Source organism: Phyllobates terribilis, unplaced genomic scaffold (assembly GCF_046119375.1).
Source record: "Phyllobates terribilis strain yellow unplaced genomic scaffold, ASM4611937v1 Scaffold_1__5_contigs__length_1240528914, whole genome shotgun sequence".
In the NCBI taxonomy this organism is placed as follows: domain Eukaryota; kingdom Metazoa; phylum Chordata; class Amphibia; order Anura; family Dendrobatidae; genus Phyllobates; species Phyllobates terribilis.
Window position 1 is genome coordinate 761,752,676 of NW_027362761.1, and position 24,715 is coordinate 761,777,390.

Here is a 24,715-nt window from a genome sequence, read left to right on the forward strand (position 1 = left end):
TGAGGTGATGCTAATGGAGGAACTCGCCTCTATGATCAATAATTCCTATGATTGCTTTTACAAAACTTAAAACTTGGTTTTACTGGCCAGAATTTAGATCCTCTGCTGACTTTCTGCCTCTGATCGGGATTAACTGAGCTCACATTACTCGAGCCCCATCCTTAGGCTATGTTCACGTGGCAGTATCTGGTCAGTATTTTACATCAGTATGTGTAAACCAAAACCAGGAGTGGGTGATAAATGCAGAAGTGGTGACGTGTTTCTATTATACTTTTTGATTGATTATTCTACTCTTGGTTTAGACTTACAAATACTGAAATACTGAACAAATACTGTACATGTGAATGTGGCCTTGCACACATTTCCCTAGGTTCAGGATTTCCAGAAATTAGATAATTCTGTCTGATTATTACTCTCTCATGGTGATTTGTTTCTTTATCTTGGCACAGTTAGTGCCTTGTGATTTATATATTGATTTATAAATGAATACAAAGATAAATAAAAAAAAATAAAAAAAAACTATTAAAACTTCTACTGTTAAAAGCATGCTTACTTTGCAGCATTTTTTCCAGACCTGCCTAAAACTTTTGAATAGTACTGTATGTGCATAATAGTCTGTCAAAAAAACATTAAAAAACATTAAGTGTTCAGAACAATAATAAGGAAGAAATAAAGGGGTGTCATGGAAGAACAGGTTTGTGAACAGTTCTCTATGGCAGAATATAAGAGCCTTTTTCTGTCTGATGGACTTGTGGTTACATTATATGAACATCTGTACAATTCATACATGTTTATCTATACTCTGCTATGATGGCAATAACCGCTGAATGCTGAGGTTTAAAAAATCAATTTTGTGAGCCAACCTCTTCAAGAGGTTATAAATCTGCTATGTCTTTTTGACTGCACTTGACTGGAGCATATTAAGAAATCATGAGTTCCATAGCACAAGTCTTATTTGTCCCCAATTCCTCTCCCCACCCCCACCCCCAAAAAGGAGAAAAAAATATTTCTGTATTATTTGTTACAGTAGGCATAGTTACAGAAGGTAGTGTTGAACGAGTATGTATCATTAATCCTTTAGGCGAGCATGCTCGGGGGCTCGCCAAGTATTTTGGCTTTCTCGGCATTTCTTTTACTGTCGTCGCGGCTGCAAGTGTCACGGCTGTTAGACAGCTGTAATACACGCAGGGATTGCTGCATGTTTAACAGCCGTGACATTTGCAGCCACGGCGACAGTAAAAGAAATGCTGAGCACGCCAAAATACTCGGCGAGCACGCTCTGGTTAATGATACATACTCAACACTAGCAGAAGGGCACCCTCCCAACTTAGAATATGATGCCCCATTACACATTATGATAACCCCACAATAAACCCTGCCACACCATTTGCCCCCAGAATACTCCCCCCACACACAGTATGTTTTCTTTAATCACACCACCGGAGTGAGATTCCCACCCCACCTCGCAGCTCCTCAGGCTGCGTGCCCACTATGCGTTTTTCAAGCGTTTTTTGCCGCGGAATTTCCACAGCGAAAACGCTTAAAAAACGCTTGGTAATACGTGCCCCACGGTCCCCAATGATAATCCGCTTGTGCTGTGCACATGCTGCGGGAATTTCCGCTGCCGATTATGATTGCGGAAAAATACGCAGCATGTCCATTAATTTTGCGGACACGCAGCGTAATCGCCGCCATTGACTTGCATTGGACGTCGTGACATCCGCATCACTGCATCTGCACATGCGGATATCACACGGTTCAATGTGCGGATGGTACCCAGGTTTGGAGAAGAGGAGACTCTCCTCCAGACCCAGGTACCATAGTACCTGTTAAAAAAGAATTTAAAATAAAGATTATACTTAACATCTGATGGCCCCTGGTCTCCTCAGCGATGCTTCCAGTCTGTTGTATGGGTCGCAGTGGTGTGAAAGGGCCTGCCATGACGTCATTTAGTCATGTGACAGGTCACGTGACCGCTGACGTCGGCGGACGCGTGACCTGTCACATGACTAAATGACGTCATGGCAGGTCCTTAAACACTACTGCTACCGATGCAGTGGAGAAAACACCATCGGAAGGTAAGTATAATCTTTTATTTTTTACCATTCTTATTCTTTTTTCTTTTAACTATTACTTGGTCACACTATATAAATTCATGCCAGTTGTCAAGCACTTTCCAAGTGATGCTAAATCGCGGAAATGCATGTGAAAACTGCTTGACAAATGCTTCTACCTGGCAGGAAAAACGCATGTAAAAACCGCATGCGTTTTTCCTGCCAGGGAGAAGCGGAAAAAATATGCAGCATTTCTGCATCGTGGGCACATAGCCTCACACAGTGGTGTGCTCCAGAATCCCTCTCACATGGTATGATTCCCCCAACAGTGCCACACACGGTATGATGACCCCAACAGTCTGTCTCAAACATTTGATTCCATGTACACAATATGATGTCCCCAAAAGTCCCTCCACACAGTTGGATGCTTCATACAGCCTGATGCCTCTCACAATCCCACCCCCCCTCCCCACACACACACTCTATGATGCACACACACTTCTATTGTCCCTGCAACCTTCCCCACACAGTATAATGGCAAAAAAACAACACCCCTAGCTCTGGTCTCTGAATGTGCTGCTCTGGTGATTAGTGTGTGTGGACTGAGCCACCTCTGTGCAGCATTCACTGTCTTGTAACCACCTCTCCACCATACAGCTATACGACCAGCTCTACCCCCACTTACCCTTTTCTCACATGTAAAGCGCCATGGAATAAATGGCGCAATAATAAATAATAATAATAATGATGTCATTGCGCCTGCTGCACGGAGACTCCAATGCACAGACAGAATGGTGGAGCAGGAACTGACTGCTCCATGTCGAACCAATGTATTCATCTGTATCTGCATCCTGAGGATGGAAATACCATTTAAATCCGGATGCCATTTGCCACCGAGCCCCACCAGCTCATGAGCCTCATAACAGCCGTGTGGTCTGCTGTTATTAGTGGCATGCCACTGCCTCCTGTCTATTCTGGACTTGTTCAGCATTATAGGAACATTTGGGTTATTTACCTAGCAATATGTGCCAGGATTCCGACTCAATTTATGCAAAAAGCTGACCTATATCAGCTGCATGATACAGGGTGATGAAGCAATGTATCACTTACTGGGCTGCTTGCTGCAGTTTTGATAACATCACTGTTTTATCTGCTCTAGATCTACCATTTGTCTGAATGCTGAGCTGTCAATCAGTGATGTGGGCGAGGATATGTTGCTTTCTGGCCATGCAAAGTCACAGAAAACTGCAACTCAATAGTGAGGGTGGGGTTATACAGAGCTCATGAATATGGAGGACTACCTGGCAGCAGATTTACTTGTCCTCTAGTGATAATCTCCTGCTGATACAGCTGTGTTTTGTTTTTGTTTTTCCAAAACTACAGCAAGCAGCCTAGTAAGTGATACATAGCTGGAATCATAGTCTTGGTCTCTAGAGTATTCTGAGGATTAGTTGGCAAAAAAATAATTTACCAATTTCCTTTAAATGGTACAAAGTGAAAGTCTGCACATTTTGCAGTCATTCCTTGGACATAACCAGTTTGCTGAACTGGAAACGGGGAAGTATTTAGGAGGTTACTGAAGGTGCAGTTATTGTACATTCACAATAGCTGTATAGATCTTTAGGTATGTGCACACGTCACGTTTTTGCTATGCAGCATTTTCCTGTCCCAGCAAAGTGAATGAGATTTCTAAAATCTCATGCACACGCTTCTTATTTTTACTTTGCAGATTTGAAGCAGTTTCAGATCTGCAGCATGTCAATTGTTTCAGCATTTTTGAAGTGTTTTCCACCCATTCTAATGACTGGGAAAATAATCATAACAAAACCACAAGCAAAAAACGTGCATTTTTCCGGGAATTGAATGTTTCGCCCCCGGGTACATTTCGCCCCCAGGATGTTTTTCCCCTGCACATTTCACCCCCGCACATATCTCCCCCAGTTCGCCCCTGTCCGGGGGCGAAACGTGCTTGGGGCGAATCTTCCTGGGGGCGAAATGATAGGGGCGAACTGATGGGGGTGAACTGCTGGGGGCAAATTACTGGGGGCGAAAATTCCTATAACCATTTTTCCTGCCAAGAGACATGGTTTTTGATGCAGAAATGTGTGCGCATACCCTTAGTTGAAAAAATAAAAATAAAAAAAACCTTGGACATTGGGACAATCCCCTTTTTAAAATCTAACAGATTTATAAATGTAATGCAGCAAAATACTGGTGTGGCGTATGCCAACCAATACGTGGTATATGATCCCTCTAGTGTAACATGACTGTCAAGATGCTCCAAACACTGTATGTCATATAGTGTGCCCCACCATGATGATTGATCCTGCCAGGTTTAGTTTTAGACGAAATTATGACAGTATTTATAAATCTGTCCCCTTCTTGTGCTTAATATGTATGTGTATTTACAATTGCACATTTCTGATTGCAGAAAGCACACCAGCCCGAACGTCTGATGTGGATTACAGGTTGCTTGAAGCATCAAAAGCCGGCGATCTGGATACTGTAAAGGTGAGTCATAACAACAACAGCAACAATTTGGGATGCTTACCATTAATACTTAGTGTGACTAAATCTTTTTAAAGGGAATCTGTTAATAGAATCACCCCTCCAAAGCCGTCTATATGGGCATGTAAGCCATAGAAAGTTGAATAAAATGATACCTTAATACCTGTGGTCCGATGTCTTATTCCCGAGAAATCCATGTTTTTCTTATGTAAATGAGCTGTTAAGCTCTATGGGCCAGAAATCGCTCTCCTCAAGAATCTGCCTCCAAGGCTTATTTTAAAGGTTGTCCACTACTGGGATGACTCCTGAATCAGAATGTTTTCCCCCATAAATTTAAAAACACTTACACTCTCCTCTGGCGCCGTTCCAGTGGTGGTGGCTGGAACGGCATCTGCACCGAAAGGGTGTATGTATTTTTATTTTAACGGGGGCAAACATTCAGATTGAGAATGGGTTGTCCTAGTAGTGGACAACCTCTTTAAATGAAAAAGGGGAAAAAGGGAGTTACCAGTGAGAGACTTGTAGATCAGGAGAGTAGACAGTCATTACATGCCTCACACTGGTAATGCCCCATGCTCTCTGCCCATTCACAGTGTATACAGAAAGCTGTCAATCAGCAGTGTGGGCGGGGTTATATAGAGATCAGCATTCAGAGAACTGATAGATCTGCAGCAGAGAAAATCATTTTATCAAAATGACAACAAGCAGACCAGTAAAGTGACCTATTGCAGGAATTGGGGTCTCTGCCCCTACTTCATGCTGCCCTCAGATGGGGGAGCAAAAACCTGGTGACAGATTCCTTTTAATAACAAAGCCCCATTTTTCAAATCTGACGTGTCACTTTATGTGGTAATAACTATGGAATGCTTCTACATCTCCCAGCGATTCTAAGTCTGTTTATATATTTGTTTTTTCGTGACACACATTTTATGTTTGTGGTAAATTTAGGCCATTATGTTTTGTGGGAGGGCAGGGGCGTGTTATGAATTTATCTGAAGTTTTAATGAAAATTTGGAAAAATGTGCAGCTGTTGAATGCTTACAAAAACAAGCTAATAAACATTTACCATATGTCTATTTGACATCAGCAGCATTTTTCAAACTTTCTTTGAGTATGTGAAAAGGATTAAAATAAAACAGCAATTTGTCTTTTTTTTTTTTCAAGGAAAGTAACATTTTGTTTATAGACTTCAGTTTTAAAGTGTCTTTAAGGGGCCCATATATTGGCAAAATTCTCAAAAGTGATATTTTTAATTCTGCACCCCTCAAAATATTCAAAACTGCTGTCACGAAATGTATAAAGCTGCTTCACAGGAATTAACGCATAGCGAAAACAGTCTTTTTTTTTTTTTCTTCTTCCCCTCCCAATAAATTATTGCATTTTCGCAAGGGGTAATGGGAGAAAATGTACACTAAAATTTCTCCTGATCGTGACAATACATCCTATGTGGTCGAAAACTTCTGTCGGCACACACCGGAGCTCTGAAAGGAAGAAGAGCGATTTGATTTTTGGAGTGTAGTTTGGCTGGAATGGACTATGAATGCCATGTTGCATTTGCTGAGGTGCGAAACAGCAGAAATGCCCCACAAATTAGCACATTTTGGATACCAGACCCCTGAAGGAATTCATCTAAGGGTGTGCTAAGCGATTTGAACCCACAGGTGCTTCACAGAATTTTATAACATTGTTGTTTTTAAGCACCATTTTCAGTTATTGTTTTAGTCCCAATTTTTTTATTTTCACAAGGTGTAATAAGAGAAAAAGGAACCCATAGCTGTTTTCCTTCCCAAGGCAGTGATATTCCATATGTGGTAGAAAACTGCTGTTTGGGCACATGGCAGGGCCCAGAATGGAAAGAGCACCATTCCATTATTGGAGTGCAAATTTGGCTGGAATAAATTGTGGAAGCCATGTTGCATTTATGGAGCTTCTGTGATGCCAAAAAGCAGAACCCCACGAGTAACCATTTTGAAAACTAAACCCCTAAAGGAATTAATCTAAGGGTGTGATGAGCATTTTGAACACACAGGCGCTTCAAAAATGTTTGTCAGATTGTGACATGAAAAATAAAAAAAAATTTATTTTCTCCTAAGATATTATTTTTGCCTAATTTTTTTCATTCTTACAAGGGGATAATGGGAGAAAATGGACCCCATAATTTGTTATGCAATTTCAACGGAGCACACCAATACCCTATATGCGGTTGTACACTACTGCTGGAGCACACACCAGGGTGGGAAAGAGCATTATTTGGCTTTTGGAATGCAGATTTTGTTGGAAATTATTGTGGGCGCCATTAACTGAGCCACCGAGATTTCAGAACAGAATTAAAAAACACAAGTGACCCCATTTCTAAAACTATACTGCTCAAGGAATTCATCTAGTGGTGTAGTGAGTATTTTGAACCCTCAAGTGCTTCATTCAGTTTCAGAACATTGGGCTGTGAAAATGAAAAATTACATGTTTACTCCTAAAATGTTATGATTGCTGCAAATGTTCACAAGGGTTAGAAGTGAAAATGGACCCGAAAATTTGTTACACAATTTCTCCCGACTGCGGTGATATCTCATATGTGATTGAAAACTGTTTGGTCACATAGCAGGGCTTAGAAGATAGGAGTACTATTTGACTTCTTGAACGTAGATTTTGTTGGAATATATTGCGAGCGCCATTTGCAGAGCCCTGAAGGAAATTGCACCCCTCCATGAGTTCATCTAGAGGTTCATTGACTATTTTGGCCCCACAGTTGTTTTTCTGAAAAAAAGCATGAAGCGAAAATTGCAAATGTGCCAGCTTGGTGCACAGCTTGTGCTTCTGGAGACACGTGTCCCATAAATTAGGGTGGGTTCTTCCTTCTACAGCAGTGCCATACATTACGGTGCTAACTCCGGTTTAGGCATATTGTGGAGGTTAGCATTCATGGGGCCTTTTCGATTTGTGAGCACAGATTTCACTTGATTTTATTTGATGGTTTTCTAGAGCCTTTTGGACTACCATATAAAGCCCTTATTTTTCAGATGATGGACCTGAGTGAGGACTTTTTTTTTTGTGGCATGAGTTGAAGTTTTTATTGATAGCATTTTGGGGTACATAACCTTTTAAGGATCGTTTCACGTTTATCCTGTCCTCTATTCTGATAATTTATGTCAGATTAGGGCATCTGTCTACATCCCAAAAATTGGGTTAAGACCTCAGCAGGAACCATTCACTGTAATGAGGCAGATGGAGTCACTTTGTACTCTCTGTAGCCTCTGTCTGGTGGTGTCCGTCGTCTTAGGCTTGCACACAACTGTGTCGACCACACTTTTGTGTATTAACAAAAAATACACCACCGGAATATAAGCTAAAGTGACTCAATCTGCCTCATTACAGTGAATGGTTCTGTCAGGTGTTCCATCTGAATCGTTTTTGGGTTTTTTGTTTGTTTTTTTTGAAACCCCGAGTTAAAGGGAACTGGTCATGTAAAAAAAAAAACGTATTACATGGAGATATGACGTTAATTTGTAGGTTAATGCCGTTCTGTAGCTGTACAGCCACCACACTGCCACCAACTCCCAGCAGTCTTGGGCTTTCAGTCATAATGGTGTGGCCGGCGCTGCTTCAGTCACCTCTCAGTGCATAGTGAGCCGCGGCGGTAACCAGCCTCCGGCACGGACAGCTGGCTCTAATTCTGTATGCAGTTTCGCAACTGAGCAAATCTGGCCGCTGCCTGCACCGGAAACGGCTGATTGGCAGGAGTGCCAGGTGTCGCACCCCCACAGATCAGATATTGATATCCTAAGGATAGGCCATCAATATAAAAGTCCCAGATAACCCCTTTTAATAGGCAGTGATGAGGCATACGGTTCATTAATGACAGCCATAAAAAGACTTATCAGCATTCATTAAGGAGTTACAAAATAAACTTTTGAAGGTTTAGTAACACTATAATTATCAAAAGTATAATTCTCTTTGGCACCAATGAGACTTGATATAGGCCATTTTATTACCTATTTAGGATTTTTGGATGGTCAGAGTAAAGTCTCTAAGAAAGACAAGAGTACATGTGAGACTGTGGAGTTTAGGTAACTACTGGATTATAATTCTGCGATTCAGTATGTTCCACACACTATGGATTATATGTCCAGGTTGGGTTATGCTTTTTTTTTCCACTGTTGTATGTAGACTCTGCGTCCGTAAATGGGCGAATCTGAAATGTGCAGCTGTATGTTCGTCTGCACCCAACTTTCTACAAAGCGGTGGAGTATACTTTTTGGGGTTTGTTTCATAGTGAAAAAATGCATGGTTGAGTTTTGAGACTGCGTTGAAATGACCTCTTCAGTGTCCAGGAGCGATTTAGCTGTGTCCCACTCTGAATGGTCCCCATGTCTTGTCACCCTATTCGATACCTGATGATAAATGCCTTGATTCATGAGGTAAACATACACCTTATGCTGATTGGGCCTTTTTCAATTTAGATAGCCTAGCACATTTAAGGTTGAATGTTAAAGGGGTTGTCCTCAATAAATCCAGGACCCTACTTTAAACAGCAGCACCGTTCCAGTGATGTCGATGCTGCTTTTCCTGGAAGCTGCCGTGACAGTTGTGTCACATGCTGGATGCAGCCAATGAGTGGCTGCTAGTCAGCTGAAGCTCATCAATATTCCATTAGGTCAGTTGTCGGCTCTGATGTTGTTGTAGAGACTCCAGCCGGCACATGACACAACAATGTTACACCACATGCCAGGAACAGCATCGTCGACTGGGACAGTGCTGCCTTTTAAATTAGGGTCCTGAATTTATTGAGCTCTGCTTATCCATGATCGTTAGAGGTTATCCAACTCTTTTACATTGAATTAAAGCTAGTCTACACTTAAGTCCATTATATATCTGTATCTCGAATATGTTTAGGTAAACAGCTAAAATTCCAAAACTTGTGTCAAGGTCCTAATATTTTTGGATCTAACTGTGTGTTTATATTATACATACCGAAAATGAAATTCAACACCAAGAAGGACTACTTAGACATTAATAACCTCATTGACAGCATGCCTAGTTGTGTGACTATTTCAGTGCTTGGCTACTAAATAAATTGAAATTATTTTAAATGTTTCTATTTTTTCATCATTTGCATATCAGTAACTTGTTTAACCATCCTGTGGCTTTCATAATTCCGTGACTTTTCCTTCTTGGTTTTGCAATATGTAATATATATTGTGTGGTTATATACATATAAGGTACTGTGCAAAGGTTTTAGGCAGGTGTGGGGGAAAACGAGCTGCAATGTAACCATGCTTTCAAAATTAGAAGAGTTAATAGTGTGACCATCCTTTTGCCTTCAAAACAGCAGAAATTTTCTAGGTAACTTGCACTTCGTTTTTGACGCAACACCGCAACAAGGTTATTTCATTTTTGAGAACTACCAAAGACCTTTTGTGGGTGTAGGCTTTTGCAAATCCTGCTGTTTTCTCATGTAGTACAAGACAGACTTGATATTGAGATCAAGGTTCTGTAGGGGTCATATCACTTCTAGGACTCTTTTTGTTGTTTACGCTGAAGACTGTTTTTAATGACATTGGCTGTATGTTTGGGGTTGCTGCCCTGCTGCAAAATAAATTTTGGAGCAAATTAGAAACCTCCCTGGTGGTATTGTATGATGGATAAGGATCAGCTTGTATTTCTTAGCATTGATAACACCATTAATCCTGACCAAATTCCCTACTCCATTTCCTGAAATGCAACCCCAAACTTGTATGGAACTTCCATCGTGCTTCACTGTCGCCTGCAGACACTCATTATTGTACTTCTCTCTAGCCCTTCGCAAACCAACTGCTTTCTGTTACAGCCAGATATTTCACATTTTGACTCATCAGTCCAGAGCTCCTGCTGCCATATTTCTGTCCCCCAATTCCTATGTTTTTGTGCATAGTTGAGTCACTTGGCGTTGTTTCCTTGTCAAAGGTATGGTTTGGGGTTTTTGGGGTGCAGTTCTTTCATGTAGACTACTTCTTGCCAGACGTGTCTGAGTAGTAGATGAATGTAGCTGGGTTCCACTTGTTTGCTGCCAGGTCTGAGCTGATGGCACTGCTGGACATCTTCCGATTTTGAAGGGATAAAAGACTGATGTGTATTTCATCTGTTGCCCTAAGTTTCCTTGGCCAATTACTGTGTCTACGGTCCTTAACTGGAACCTGTCACATCATTTGTAGCATGTGAACTGTCCCCAGGTTGGTGTTAGTGATGCAATGTACATCACTAACTTGCTTTTTTCATGAAAATCGGCGCTAAAATCATTTGCAAACAGCACTTTATATACTTATATCTTACTTGCTTGTTTAGTCATAGGGGTGTTCTTCACTGCATTCACTCCGGCTTGTCGCTGCCCACTCAATTTGAATTATGCCCCCGGGTTTGCGGCGACGTCGCATGAATATTCGCGGTCAAATTCCGCACTGTGTAGTGTGAGCCACGCTTGGGCACTGTGTATGCCAGTATGCGCGCTTGCACAATGTGTATTTTGAAGCTGTGCTTGAGAGTTGTCCATCGGTGATCTGCGCATGCACCGTGATGAGTGGCTCTTCGCGCGTGCGCAGTGAAGCTGTGTTTAGTTCCCTGCCTCACTGACTATGTGCGTGTGCGCCGAAGCGCTGCGTGTCAGTCTGAGCAGTGCATGCAATTGAAAGCCCATGCTCACACAGTCAATGAAGCTGGGCACGCACGGGGAGCTGCTCGTCACGGCGCTGTGCGGATCACCGATGAACAATTCGCTAACACAGCTTCAAACTTGTTCAAGCATGGCTCACACTACACAGTGCACAAGCGCAGGATTTGAATGCGAATATTCATGTGATGTCGCTGCAAACCCGGGGGCATATTTCAACTTGAGTGGGCGGCGTTAAGCCGGACTGAATGCAGTGAAGAACACCCCTATAACTAAACGAGCAAGTAAGTTATAACTATATAAAGTGCTTTTTGCAAATGATTATAGTGCCAATTTTCATGAAAAAAAAACAAGTTAGTGATGCACTTTGCATCACTAACACCAACCTGGGGACAGTTTACATGCTACAAATAACATGACAGGTTACCTTTAATGTTTCCCATTTCCTGGTGTTCTCTATGCTGAGAAATGCAAATATCCATCATGCATTACCATCGGAGAGGCATCTGATTTGGCTCCAAATTTGTTCAGTAGCAGGACAATTACCCCAAACATATAGGCAATATCATTGGACTGTCTTCACCATAAAGAAAGGCAAGGAATCATGGAAGTGATAATATGGCCCTTACAGAGCACTGATGTCAGCATTGAGTCTGTCTGGAATTACATAAAGAGACAGCAGGTTTTCCACAAGCCTACATCCACAGATCTTGTGGTTAGTTCTCCACGATGTTTGGAACAACTTTCCTGCCGAGTTCTTTCAAAAACTGTGTGTAAATGTGCCTAGATGAATTGATGCTTTGATACCGTCTTGAAGTGAAAGGGTGGCTACATTAAATATTGATTTGACTTGGACTTATCTTTTGTTCATTCTTTTTACATTTTGATAAAGGGAATCTCACCAGGTTTTTGCTACCCCATCTTAGCTAGAATTAGGGCCTGTGCCAATATATCATGTTGCTCTATGTATCACTGACTGGGCGTCTTACTGCAGTTTTTCATAAAATCCCTATTTTTTTTAATCTGCTGCAGATCTATCAGTTCTCTGAATGCTGAGACCTGTATTACCCCACTCACACCACTGATTGGCAGCTCTCTGTGTACACTGTGCATAGAAAGTTACCCATCAGTGATGGGGCAGGGTTATACAGAGCTCAAGAATATTGAGTGCTACATGGCAGCAGGATTACTAGTCCTCTAGTGATAATCTCCTGCTGATAAAAGTGATTTTATCAAAACTACAGCAAGCAGCCCAGTAAGTGACATCACTGGAATCATGGTCACTGACCCTGCATTATGCTGCTCTCAAATCTGGTGACAGATTCCCTTTATCTACTTCTGCGCTGCCCATTCACTTTAAACCTCCAGGTGGTAAAAACTTTACTCTGCAGTGGCGTTCTAAAACATCAATGCTGTGTAAGCAGCTTACAGGATATTATATAGCCTTTCTGATCGTGTGTGTCAGTCCATCCTCCTCCAGATACAGTGATTAATATGATCGCTGGGTGTAGGGGGAGAGCAGGAGCTGCTGGGTCCTAAGACATATTGATATGTTCAAATGCCCCCTCCAAAAGTCTTAAAAAATATATTTTTTTAAAAGTTGAAAAATGGGTATTTCTTATTTTACATTTTCTTCCGATCTCAGACAGGGAAAAAAAAGGAATATAAAAATTAAGTCCAATGTATTGCAAAAATGAGACAAAAAGTTTTTGAATATCCAAACAAGAAAACCTTTTTTTTTTTTTTTTTCGATCAGTTAAAAATGCATGTACAATAAAACCCAAAAATGTGCCTGGTCAGGAATGGGAGGCAAATGAGCCTGTACTTAATTGGTTAATTGAAAAAAATTAACTTTTACCATTTCTATTTTTTCAAAACGTTCTTGCTCTGCGGCAATTTTCCACCCTCTCCATTTTACCTAAAACTTTTGCGGAGTATGTATTTTGTAGGTGAAAATGTTACAACTATTTGCCCCCCTTCCCATAGAACTTTATAAGCGCCAACTACCATATCCTATCTCGGTAAGAAGAAAGTCTGTATTCACTGAACACAAATTTTTGTCTGTGAATTGAGGCTATTGAGAATGAAAGATCAGTCCAGGAGGAGAAAGAAGCAGATTTCTCTAATAGGCTATATTACAAAGTTTCTTATTTTCATGTGCACTCTTCATTTGTGAAAGCAATTAAAACGACAATTACTATATATGGCTTTATATATGTATAGTTTATTATCGGTCATGCTGACTATGCTAGTCCCTCTTCTAACGCTAAATTTGCTTGCAATGTGATTATGGTTTTCTTAAAGTTTGCTTTATAGCAAGTTGGAATATAATGTGTTCAGATTTATAATTACAATGTGATTGTCTAGATTAATTTCAGCTTTTCATTTACAGAATCCTTAGTACTACTAAACTTTTATTCACTACTTTTTTTTTTTTATTATTATTTCATAATTTCTTAACAGCAGCTATGCAGCCCCCAAAACGTGAATTGCAGGGATCTAGAAGGTCGCCATTCAACTCCATTACACTTTGCTGCCGGTTATAACAGAGTTTCTGTTGTGGAATATCTACTACTTCATGGTGCTGATGTACATGCCAAAGATAAAGGGTAGGTTTGTCGAACTTTATCTATCTTTTTTTTTTTTTGTTATTTTATTGTTAAATTAGTTTGAAATGTAATGAGACTGTTACAGGGAATAAGTGTTACGTAGAAGACTTTCTATTTTTTTTTGTAAGTTTAAAGGGAATATGTCAATGAGATCAAGTCCCTCCAAACTGCATATACACTAGTGGCCAAAACTGAGGCAACACCTTCAGTTTTTCACCATCACCAATATTTAATGAAAGGTTTCACTGACATACTTACTTGAACACACGTCAATATTGTGCGATAAAAAGGCGTTTTTTATATTTTAAAGCCAGTTTGTCATCAAAAGGTAAGCAATTACATGTTTTCATTCTCAAAGTGTGTAAGTGGTTTCAAGAGACTGGTTCGATAAAGAATAAACCAGGTAGAGGAAAAAAGAAGGCTACAACTCAGACTGATAGAATTGTTAGAATCATCTTAAATAACAGGAAATCAACTGCTGTTGACATCAACAAGGAGCTTGTCAACACTGGAGTGACAGTGTCCGATCCGACGGTTCAACAACGATTCGTCGACGATTGGTAAATGCGGGGTTAAGAGCCAGAATACCACGTAAAAAGCCATTTTTGAATGCCTCACAGCGTCAGAAACGTCTGCAGTGGGCCAAAGAACATTCTAAATTGACCATTGAACAATGGAGAAAGGTTTTATGGAGCCATGAGACACGCATATCCATCATTGGCAGCGACGGTGTCTGCTACGTTCAACGACGACCTGGAGAGGATTGCTTGCCAGTGTGTACAGTACCCACCATGAAGCATCCTCTGAGTGTTATGGTATGGGGCTGCGTGTCCAGAGATGCAGGTGGTAGGCTGCAGGTAATTGAAGGAACAGTTAATGCTGAAAAGTACATCAAGGAAGTCCTTCAGCCTAAACTCATTCCTTCGGCACGTGATATATTTGGTGAAGGGACACAGTTTATTTTTCAGCAAGATGGAGCCCCATGCCATACAGCTAAATGTCTCTTGGTTCAAGGATAAAAATGTCCAGCTATTGAATTGGCCAGGAATCAGCCCAGATCTCAATCCTATTGAGAATCTCTGGGCTCGGCTCAAAAGAGCGGTGTAAAAACAGCGGGCTTCACACAAGCAGGAACTCATTGTAGCCATCTTCAAATCATGGTTTCATATCACCACACCATCTGATTTAAACAAACTGGTAGATAGCATGCCAAGTAGATGCCAGGCAGTTATCAAGGCCAAGGGCTATCCAACTAAGTATTAACATTTTAGTGTTAGATATGAAAATAGGACAAATAAATGGCTTTTCTCCCACAGTCATCTGAGTGACAATAGTGTCCAATTTGTTGACAAATGAACACATTTCCTGCTAATATTGTGTTTCTATATGAGATTGTCATTTCTACTTAAAAACTTTACTGTGAAATCAAAAACATTCATGAAATTTGGATTTGTATTGGCAAAATGCTAAATTCATAAATCTTGAGGGTGTTGCCTCAATTTTGGCCTAGTGTATGAACATACAGGTCTTTGAAATGTAAATACACTGAGACTTTTATATATTTTATCTGTTGCTGCATTCCCAAGACATTAGCTTTTTATTTGCAAATGAGGGGTGAAGTCTTCTGTGCGTGACAGTTCTTAAAGAGAACCTAATACTAAAAATGTTATTATTTATTTTAAAAGCTGATGTAATATTAATGATTACACAAAAAAAGTTATAAGAAAAAGGATATAAAAAAAACTTAGAAAAACTCCTCTTCATGGCACGAGCCTCTCAGTCAAATGAGCCGACTTCAGTTGAAAGTGGGATTTCCCACTTTGCCCTGCTCTTCTAACGTCGCTCTCCCATGACGCATAGCATCTATAGAAAGTGAGTCATGTGCTGAAAGAGGTTTTCTGGCACAACTGAGATGAGCCTTTGTTCTTTTTGCTCCGCAGTGGTTTTCGTCTTGGAACTCTGCCATGCATGCCATTTTTGCCCAGTCTTTCTTATGTTGAAGTCATGAACACTGACCTCAACTGAGGCAAGTGAGGCCTGCAGTTCTTTACATGTTGTTGTGGGGTCTTTTGTGACCTCTTGGATGAGTCATTGATGTGCTCTTGGGGTAATCTTGGTCGGCCGGCCACTCCTGGGAAGGTTCACCACTGTTCCATGTTTTCACCATTTGTGGATAATGGCTCTCACTGATTTGCTGGAGTCCCAAAGCTTTAGAAACTGCTTTATATAACATTTTCCAGACTGATAGATCTCAGTTTCTGTGTTCCTCATTTGTTCCTGAATTTCTTTGGATCACAGCATGATGTCTAGCTTTTGAGGATCTTTTGGTCTACTTCACTTTGTCCGACAGGTCCTATTTTTAAGTGATTTCTTGATTGAGAACAGGTGTGGCAATAATCAGGCCTGTGTGTGCGTGGCAAGGGAAATTGAACTCTGCTTCCCAAAGATGTGCTAAACCACAGTTAATTTGTGTTTTAAGGGTGAAGTGGGGGGTCATCACTTTTTCACACAGGTGTGTGTGTGTATACACTACCGTTCAAAAGTTTGGGGTCATTTAGAAATGTAATTATTTTTGAAAGAGAAGCACATTTTTTTTTCAATGAAGCTAACATTAAACGAATCAGAAATACACTCTATACATTGTTAATGTGGTGAATGACTATTCTAGCTGCAAACGTCTTGTTTTTATTGCAATATCTACATAGGTGTATAGAGACCCATTTCCAACAACCACCACTCCAGTGTTTTAATGGTACATTGTGTTTGCTAACTGTGTAAGAAGGCTAATGGATGTTTAGAAAACCCTTGCACAAGTATGTTAGACCAGCTGAAAACGGTTTGGCTGATTTGAGAAGCTATAAAATTGACCTTCCTTTGAGCTAGTTGGGAATCTGGAGCATTCCATTTGTTTGTTCTCTGAAACTCTCAAAATGGCCAGAAAAAGAGAACTTTCATGTGAAACTCGACAGTCTGTTCTTGTTCTTAGAAATGAAGGCTATTCCATGCGAGAATTTGCCAAGAAACTGAAGATTTCTTACAACGGTGTGTACTACTCCGTTCAAAGGAGAGCACAAACAGGCTCTAACCAGAGTAGAAAGAGAAGTGGGAGGCCGCGCTGCACAACTGAGCAACAAGACAAGTACATTAGAGTCTCTAGTTTGAGAAATCTACGCCTCACAGCTCCTCAACTGGTTGCTTCATTAAATAGTACACTCAAAACGCCAGTGTCAACTTCTACAGAGAAGAGGTGACTCTAGGATGCTGGCCTTCAGGGCAAAGTGGCAAAGAAAAAGCCATATCTGAGACTGGCTAATAAAAGGAAAAGATTAATATGGGCAAAAGAACACAGACATTGGACAGAGGAAGATTGGAAAAAAGTTTTATGGACAGACGAATCAAAGTCTGAGGTGTTTGGATCACACAGAAGAACATTTGTGAGATGCAGAACAACTGAAAAGATGCTGGAAAAGTGCCTGACGCCATCTGTCAAGCATGGTGGAGGTAATGTGATGGTCTGGGGTTGCTTTGGTGCTGGTAAAGTGGGAGGTTTGTGCAAGGTAAATGGGATTTTGAATAAGGATGGCTATCACTCCATTTTGCAACGCCATGCCATACCCTGTGGACAGCGCTTGATTGGAGCCAATTTCATTCTACAACAGGACAATGACCCAAAGCACACCTCCAAATTATGCATGAACTATTTAGGGAGGAAGCATTCAGCTGGTATTCTATCTGTAATGGAGTGGCCAGCGCAGTCACCAGATCTCAACCCCATTGTGGATGCTTGACCGTATGGTACGCAAAAAGTGCTCCTCAAGCCAATCCAACTTGTAGGAGGGGCTTCAGGAAGCATGGGGTGAAATTTCTCAAGATTACCTCAGCAAATTAACAGCTAGAATCCCAAAGGTCTGCAATGCTGTAATTGCTGCATAGGGAGCATTCTTTGACGAAAGCAAAGTTTGAAGGAGAAAATTATTCTTTCTAATAAAAATCATTATTTCTAACCTTGTCAATGTCTGGACTATATTTTCTAATCATTTTGCAACTCATTTGATAAATAAAAGTATGAGTTTTCATGGAAAACACAAAATTTGTCTGGGTGACCCCAAACTTTTGAACGGTAATGTATATGTGTGTATGTACAGTGGGGGAAAATAAGTATTTGATCCTTTGCTGTTTTTGTAAGTTTGCCCGCTGACAAAGACAAGAACAGTCTATAATTTTAAGGGCAGGTTAATTTTAACATTGAGAGATAGAATATCCCCCAAAAAAAATCAACAAAATCACATTGTATAAATTAGATAAATTTATTTGCATTTTGCAGTGAGAAATAAGTATTTGACCCCCTACAAACCATTAGAAGTTCTGGCTCCTACAGACCAGTTAGACGCTCCTAATCAACTCATTACCTGCATTAAAGAGAGCTGTCTTACATAGTCACCTGTATAAAAGACTCCTGTCGACAGACTCAATCAGTCAGACTCTAACCTCTGCAACATGGGCAAGACCAAAGAGCTTTCTAAGGATGTCAGGGACGAGATCATAGACCTGCACAAAGCTGGAATGGGCTACAAAACCATAAGTAAAACGCTGGGTGAGAAGGAGACAACTGTTGTTGCAATAGTAAGAAAATGGAAGAAATACAAAATGACTGTCAATCGACATCGATCTTGGGCACCATGCAAAATCTCACCTCGTGGGGTATCCTTGATCATGAGGAAGGTGAGAGATCAGCCTAAAACTACATGGGGGGTGGGGGACTTGTTAATGATCTCAAGGCAGCTGGGACCACAGTCACCAAGAAAACCATTAATAACACATTACGCCTTAAAGGTTTAAAATCCTGCAGTGCCCGCAAAGTCCCCCTGCTCAAGAAGGCACATGTGCAGGCCCGTCTGAAGTTTGCCAATGAACACCTGGATGATTCTGAGAAGGTACTGTGGTCAGATGAGACAAAAATTGAGCTCTTTGGCATTAATTCAACTCGCCGTGTTTAGAGGAAGAAGGAGGAGTACAACCCTAAGAACATCATCCCAACTGTGAAGCATGGTGGGGAAAACATTATACTTTGGGGGTGCTTTTCTGCAAAGGGGACATGACGACTGCACTGTACTGAAGGGAAGATGAATGGGGTCATGTATCGCGAAATTTTGGCCAAAAACCTCCTTCCCTCAGTAAGAGCATTGAAGGTGGGTCGTGGATGGGTCTTCCAGCAAGACAATGACCTAAAACATACAGCCAAGGCAACAAAGGAGTGGCTCAAAAAGAAGCACAGTAAGGTCATGGAGTGGCCTAGCCAGTCTCCAGACCTTAATCCCATAGAAAACTTATGGATGGAGTTGATGCTCCAAGTTGCCAAGCGACAGCCTCAAAATCTGAATGATTTAGAGCAGGGTTCCCCAACTCCAGTCCTCAAGGCCCACCAACAGGTCATGTTTTCAGGATTTCCTTAGTATTGCACAGGTGATAATTCCATCACCTGTGCAATACTAAGGAAATCCTGAAAACATGACCTGTTGGTGGGCCTTGAGGACTGGAGTTGGGGGAACACTGATTTAGAGATGATCTACAAAGAGGAATGGGGCCAAAATTCCTCCTGACATCTGCGCAAACCGCCTCATCAACTACAAATAACGTCTGACTGTTGTGCTTGCCAACAAGGGTTTTGCCACCAAGTATTAAAGTGTTTTTTGCCAGAGGAATCAGATACTTATTTCTCACTGCAAAATGCAAATTAATTTATCTAATTTATACAATGTGATTTTCTTGATGTATTTTTGGATATTCTGTCTCTCAATGTTAAAATTAACCAACCCTTAAAATTATAGACTGTTCATGTCTGTCAGTGGGCAAACTTATAAAAACAGCAAAGGATCAAATACTTATATGTATATAATTTGTACGTGCATGTTTCTCTCTATATGTAATCTCAATAAATGCAGTTAGCCACGTTGATCTATCTATAAATGAACATACATTGTACATTTATTTCTATATGTGTGCTATTTGTGGTATTTATTAAAGAGGTTGCCCAGGATTTAACCCTTTCATGACACTGCTATTTTCCGTTTTTTTCCTGTTTTTTTCATCCCCTTCTTCCAAGAGCCATAACTTTTTTTTTTTTCTTTTTCCGTCCACATAGCCGTATGAGGGTGTTTTTTTTTTTTTTTTTTTTTTTGCAGGACAAGTTTTACTTTTAAATGACACCATCCATTTTATCAAAATGTGATGCACTGGAAAGCTGGAAAAAATTCCAAAGTGTGTTGAAACTGCAAAATAAGTGCAATTCCACAATTGTTTCTTGTTTTTTTTTTTATTTAAAATGTTCACTTTACAGTAAAATTGACCCAGAAATATGATTATCCATGTCAGTACGAGTTTTTTATTTAAGTAATGGCAAAATAATTAGGACATTTTGTGGAAAAAAAAAATAAATAAATAATTTAGCTTTTGTTACCATTTTCCGAGACCTGTAGTGTTTTCAGGATATGGGGCTGTGATGGCTTATTTTTTACTGATACCATTTTGGGGTACATAAAATGTTTTGATCGCCCCCTATTGCATTTTATTGCAATGTTATGGAGGCCAAAAAAACTTAATTCTGATGTTGATTTTTTTTTCTCGTTACGCATTTACTAATCGGATTAATCAATTTTATATTTTGATCGGACTTTTAAGAATGTAGCAATACGAAATATGTGGAGTTTTTGCTTTATTGTTAAAGGGGCAAAAGGGGGTGATTTTTAATTTTTTGTATTTTTAATTTTTTGTCATTATTAAACACTTTTTTTTATTTTTTTTTTTATACTGTATTTGTTAGTGCCCTTAGGGGACTTGAAGCTGCAATCATTCGATTGTGTGGACTATACATAGCAGTGCAAAATTACAGTCTCCTATAAGTGCCAGCTAAATGTTGGCTTTCACAGGAGAATCGGCAAGACAAGCATGGAGATCTTCAGCAGATCATGTCATGTGGGCGCCGATGGATGTGTGGAATGACGTGCTCCTCTGCCGTAGCATGTTAAATGCCGCTGTCAGAGTTTGACAGCGGAATTTAACATGTTAACATTTGTGGGCGGAGCTCTGCTCCACCCACGGCTGGTAGAGGGAGATGATGGCTGAATAATTCGGCCATCCTATGCAGGGAAAGATGCACGCTCAGCTTGCAAGCCTGCATCAAAGTCAAGGGTCCAACATATGGCATAACTGTACATCATATGTTGGGAAGGGGTTAAAAAAAATAGCATTAAAAAATATAAAATGATAATTTAGAAAAAAAAAACAATACTCACCTGGCAAATCTGTCATTCTAGCACTGCTACTTGTTGTTCCGAGTAGCGCTCAGCACTGGACTAATTTCCAGGAAGAAATCCCTTTACAAGCCCAATGCTGAACGCTCATCAGCAATGCAGCAGTCAGTCATCGCCCCGTCCGGCACTGTAACTTTGGTAATACTGTATATGCAGAGTGCTTTTGACATTCAGTTAGGGATACGTGGTTTTTACTGCACGGGGTAAGCTGTGCCATTCCCTAGTGCCAGGGACATACTGACTAATGTATTGACTGCTGAGCGCTAATCAGAGGAATTAGCAGCGCAGCGCTCAGTTTCTTGCACCAGGAGGCCGCGCCGCTTAAAATTTGGAGATACCACTTATTCCTGTCAAAACCACTCAGCATATACAGTTTTAGTGCTCTCACTGTGCCGGCCAGGGTGCAGACTGACTGTTGCGTCGATGATGAGCACTTTGCACTGGACTGGTAGACAGATTTCCTCTGGGAATCCCACCACAAGCCCAGCCCTGAGAAGTCTTAACCCCTTTCCAACCCATGACGTCTTAGTGCGCACATTTGCGTACCCCCGGTTCAGTGAGGGCTGCTGCGCTGAGCCCTCACTGAACCGAGCACATGTCAGCTGTAAGAATCAGCTGACATGTGCCCGCAACAGCCGCGGGTGGAATCGCGATCCACCCGCGGCTGTTAACATGTTAAATGCCGCTGTCAATCTCCGACAGCGGCATGTAACGTGCTCTTCCGGGTTGCGTGTCATAAGCCCCGCCCATCGGCGACCCCGTCACGTGATCGCGGGTCACCGATGGGTGGGCATGACAACCCAGGGTCTGCAGCAGACGCCTGTGGTTGTCATGATCTCGTCGCTATGAGCGCCACCTAGTGGTCGGCAATCATAGCACAGGACCATTTCTGCTATATGCTGGGGATCTGCTGATCCCCTGTATGTAGCAGAGGCGATCAGACAACTGCTGCTTCTAGTCTCCTATGGAGACTATTGAAGCATGCAGTAAATGAAAAAAAAATGTTTTTAAAAATATAAAAAAATATATAAAAGTTTAAGTCACGCCCCTTTCGCCCCATTCAAAATAAAATATATATATATAAAAAAACCTACATACACATATTTGGTATCGCCGCGTTCAGAATCGCCCCATCTATCAATATAAAAAAAAGAATTAATCCGATCGGTAAACGGTGTAACGTGAAAAAAATTCTAAACGCCAGAATTGCGTTTTTTGGTCGCCATAAAATGCAATAACGGGCGATCAAAACATCGGATCTACCCCAAAATGTTATCAATAAAAATGTCAGCCCGGCGCGCAAAAGATAAGCCCTCACCCAGCCCCGGATCACGAAAAATGGAGACGCTACAGGTCTCGGAAAATGGCGCTATTTTTTTTTTTTTTTTTTACCAAATTTTGGAATTTTTTTCACCACTTAAATATAAAAGAACCTATACATGTTTGGTGTCTATGAACTCGTAATGACCTGTAGAATAAGAAGGGCAGGTCAGTTTTAGCATTCAGTGAACGTGGTAAAAAAAATAAATAAAAAACAACTGTGGTATTGCACTTTTTTTTGCAATTTTACCGCACTTGGAATTTTTTTCCCGTACACGATATGGTAAAACTAGTAATGGCGTTGAAAAGTACAACTTGTCCCGCAAAAAATAAGCCCTCACACGGCCATATTGTCCAAAAAATAAAGACTCTATGGCTCTGGGAACAAGGGAAGGAAAAAAACAAAAAGCAAAAACTACAAAACACAAGGTTGCGAAGGGGTTAAAGAGTGCAGCAGTCAGTCAGTTTGCGCCCTTACCAGCACTCTTGTTACACTGATCAGTGCTGGGCTGCAAGACTGATTCCTTCTATCAGTCCAGCGCTGAGTGCTTATCAGTAGCGCAGCAGTCAATGCCTTAGTCAGTTTCTAGCCCCATGGAATGGAACCGCTTATTCCATGCTGTAGAAGCCATTTATTCCTGTCAGAAGTACTTTGCATATACACTAATAGCACAGTGCCAGCCAGGGCGCAGACCAACTAAACCCTCTACAAGCCTAGTGCTGAGCAGTCAGTTTGCGTCCTGTTCGGCACTGTGAATTTATCTATATATGCTGAGCAATACTGACAATACTAACGATGCACTATAAATTGTAGGGATATCAATATATAGATGGATGGATATCCCTACAGATAACTGCTCAGTGTGAAATACCGTGTATGTACAAGAACAAAAACAGAAAAATAGCAGAGCATTGGATCTCAAAGTACAAAAATAGAAAAAAAGGCAGCACTTGTTTCAGAGACAGAAAAGTTACTTATTCCAAGCCAAAGTATGCAACCTTTTGTCTAAAGCAAAAAGCCCTTTTTCAGTAAAAACTAAAGGGCTTCAGTGTTGGCACTATTTCTGTGTACTTGCCACAATGCTCATCCTTCTCTTTAAAAGTTGAGAGGTATGCCATTTTTTTTGATAGGGAAGGAGAAGGGGACAATTAAAACTTTGGCTTTAGGGTCTTGTGTTTTTTTTTTTTTTTTTTTTTTTTTAACCCCACTGGTACAAATATAAAAAAATATCCGCACATAAAAGCATGCATATCCCTAATGTATTATGATATAGACGACAGTGTGTATGTATATGTGAATATAAATATATATATATATATATATATATATATATATATATATATATATATATATATATATATATATATATATATATATATATATATATATATAGTGTGTGTGTGCCTATGTGGTAAGGCAGCGCTAGTCATCATAATGGGGGATACTCCCTGCACCGGGTAAAATCAAAGCACACCAGCAATGTCTTTCCGGTTTTCACACTTCAGCAGTTTATTATCTCATCATAAACCGCAGTTCACACATATAATGTCAAACGAGCCCCAAGTGGCAGACAGGCCCACTTGGCTCCAGGTCCAGCCTTCAGCAAGGTAATAATATAGCAATGTCCATATAAGCAGTGTTTTTACCTTTGCCGTCTTATGGCTGCTCCAGTCCGTTTGGTCCCGCCACCACTGTGGCTCTAGGGCTTACCACACGTGGTCTCCAGCCCTCATCCCGTCCAAGGCCACTGGCATCTCTCACACACAGATCCAGGCTCTGTGCCTTCCAGGACGCTGATCTTCCAAGGCTTACTGGCATCTAGTCACCAGATCCAGGCTTCACCCTCCAGGACGCCACCAGGCTTCACCAGGCCTCTCACTCACACATGGTGTCCGCACGGGAACAGGCCTCATGCCTTTCACCACAGGAGCAGGCCTCATGCCTTTCACCACAGGAGCAGGCCTCATGCCTTTCACCACAGGAGCAGGCTTCATGCCTTTCACCACAGGAGCAGGCTTCATGCCTTTCACCACAGGAGCAGGCTTCATGCCTTTCACCACAGGAGCAGGCCTCATGCCTTTCACCACAGGAGCAGGCTTCATGCCTTTCACCACAGGAGCAGGCTTCATGCCTTTCACCACAGGAGCAGGCTTCATGCCTTTCACCACAGGAGCAGGCTTCATGCCTTTCACCACAGGAGCAGGCTTCATGCCTTTCACCACAGGAGCAGGCTTCATGCCTTTCACCACAGGAGCAGGCTTCATGCCTTTCAC

At 41.1% G+C, this 24,715-nt stretch overlaps 1 protein-coding gene across 2 annotated transcripts in view; it reads left to right on the forward strand.

The window, feature by feature from the left end:
• TNKS (tankyrase) overlaps positions 1-24,715 on the forward strand; it is a 234,322-nt gene that overhangs the window by 167,387 nt on the left and 42,220 nt on the right. The window contains exons 13-14 of one of the 2 annotated variants that reach the window (XM_073636936.1): positions 4,486-4,565; positions 13,666-13,811. In XM_073636936.1, the coding sequence (XP_073493037.1) occupies positions 4,486-4,565; positions 13,666-13,811 (226 nt within the window). The remainder of the gene's footprint in view (positions 1-4,485; positions 4,566-13,665; positions 13,812-24,715) is intronic. The other variant, XM_073636937.1, reaches the window with a different exon arrangement.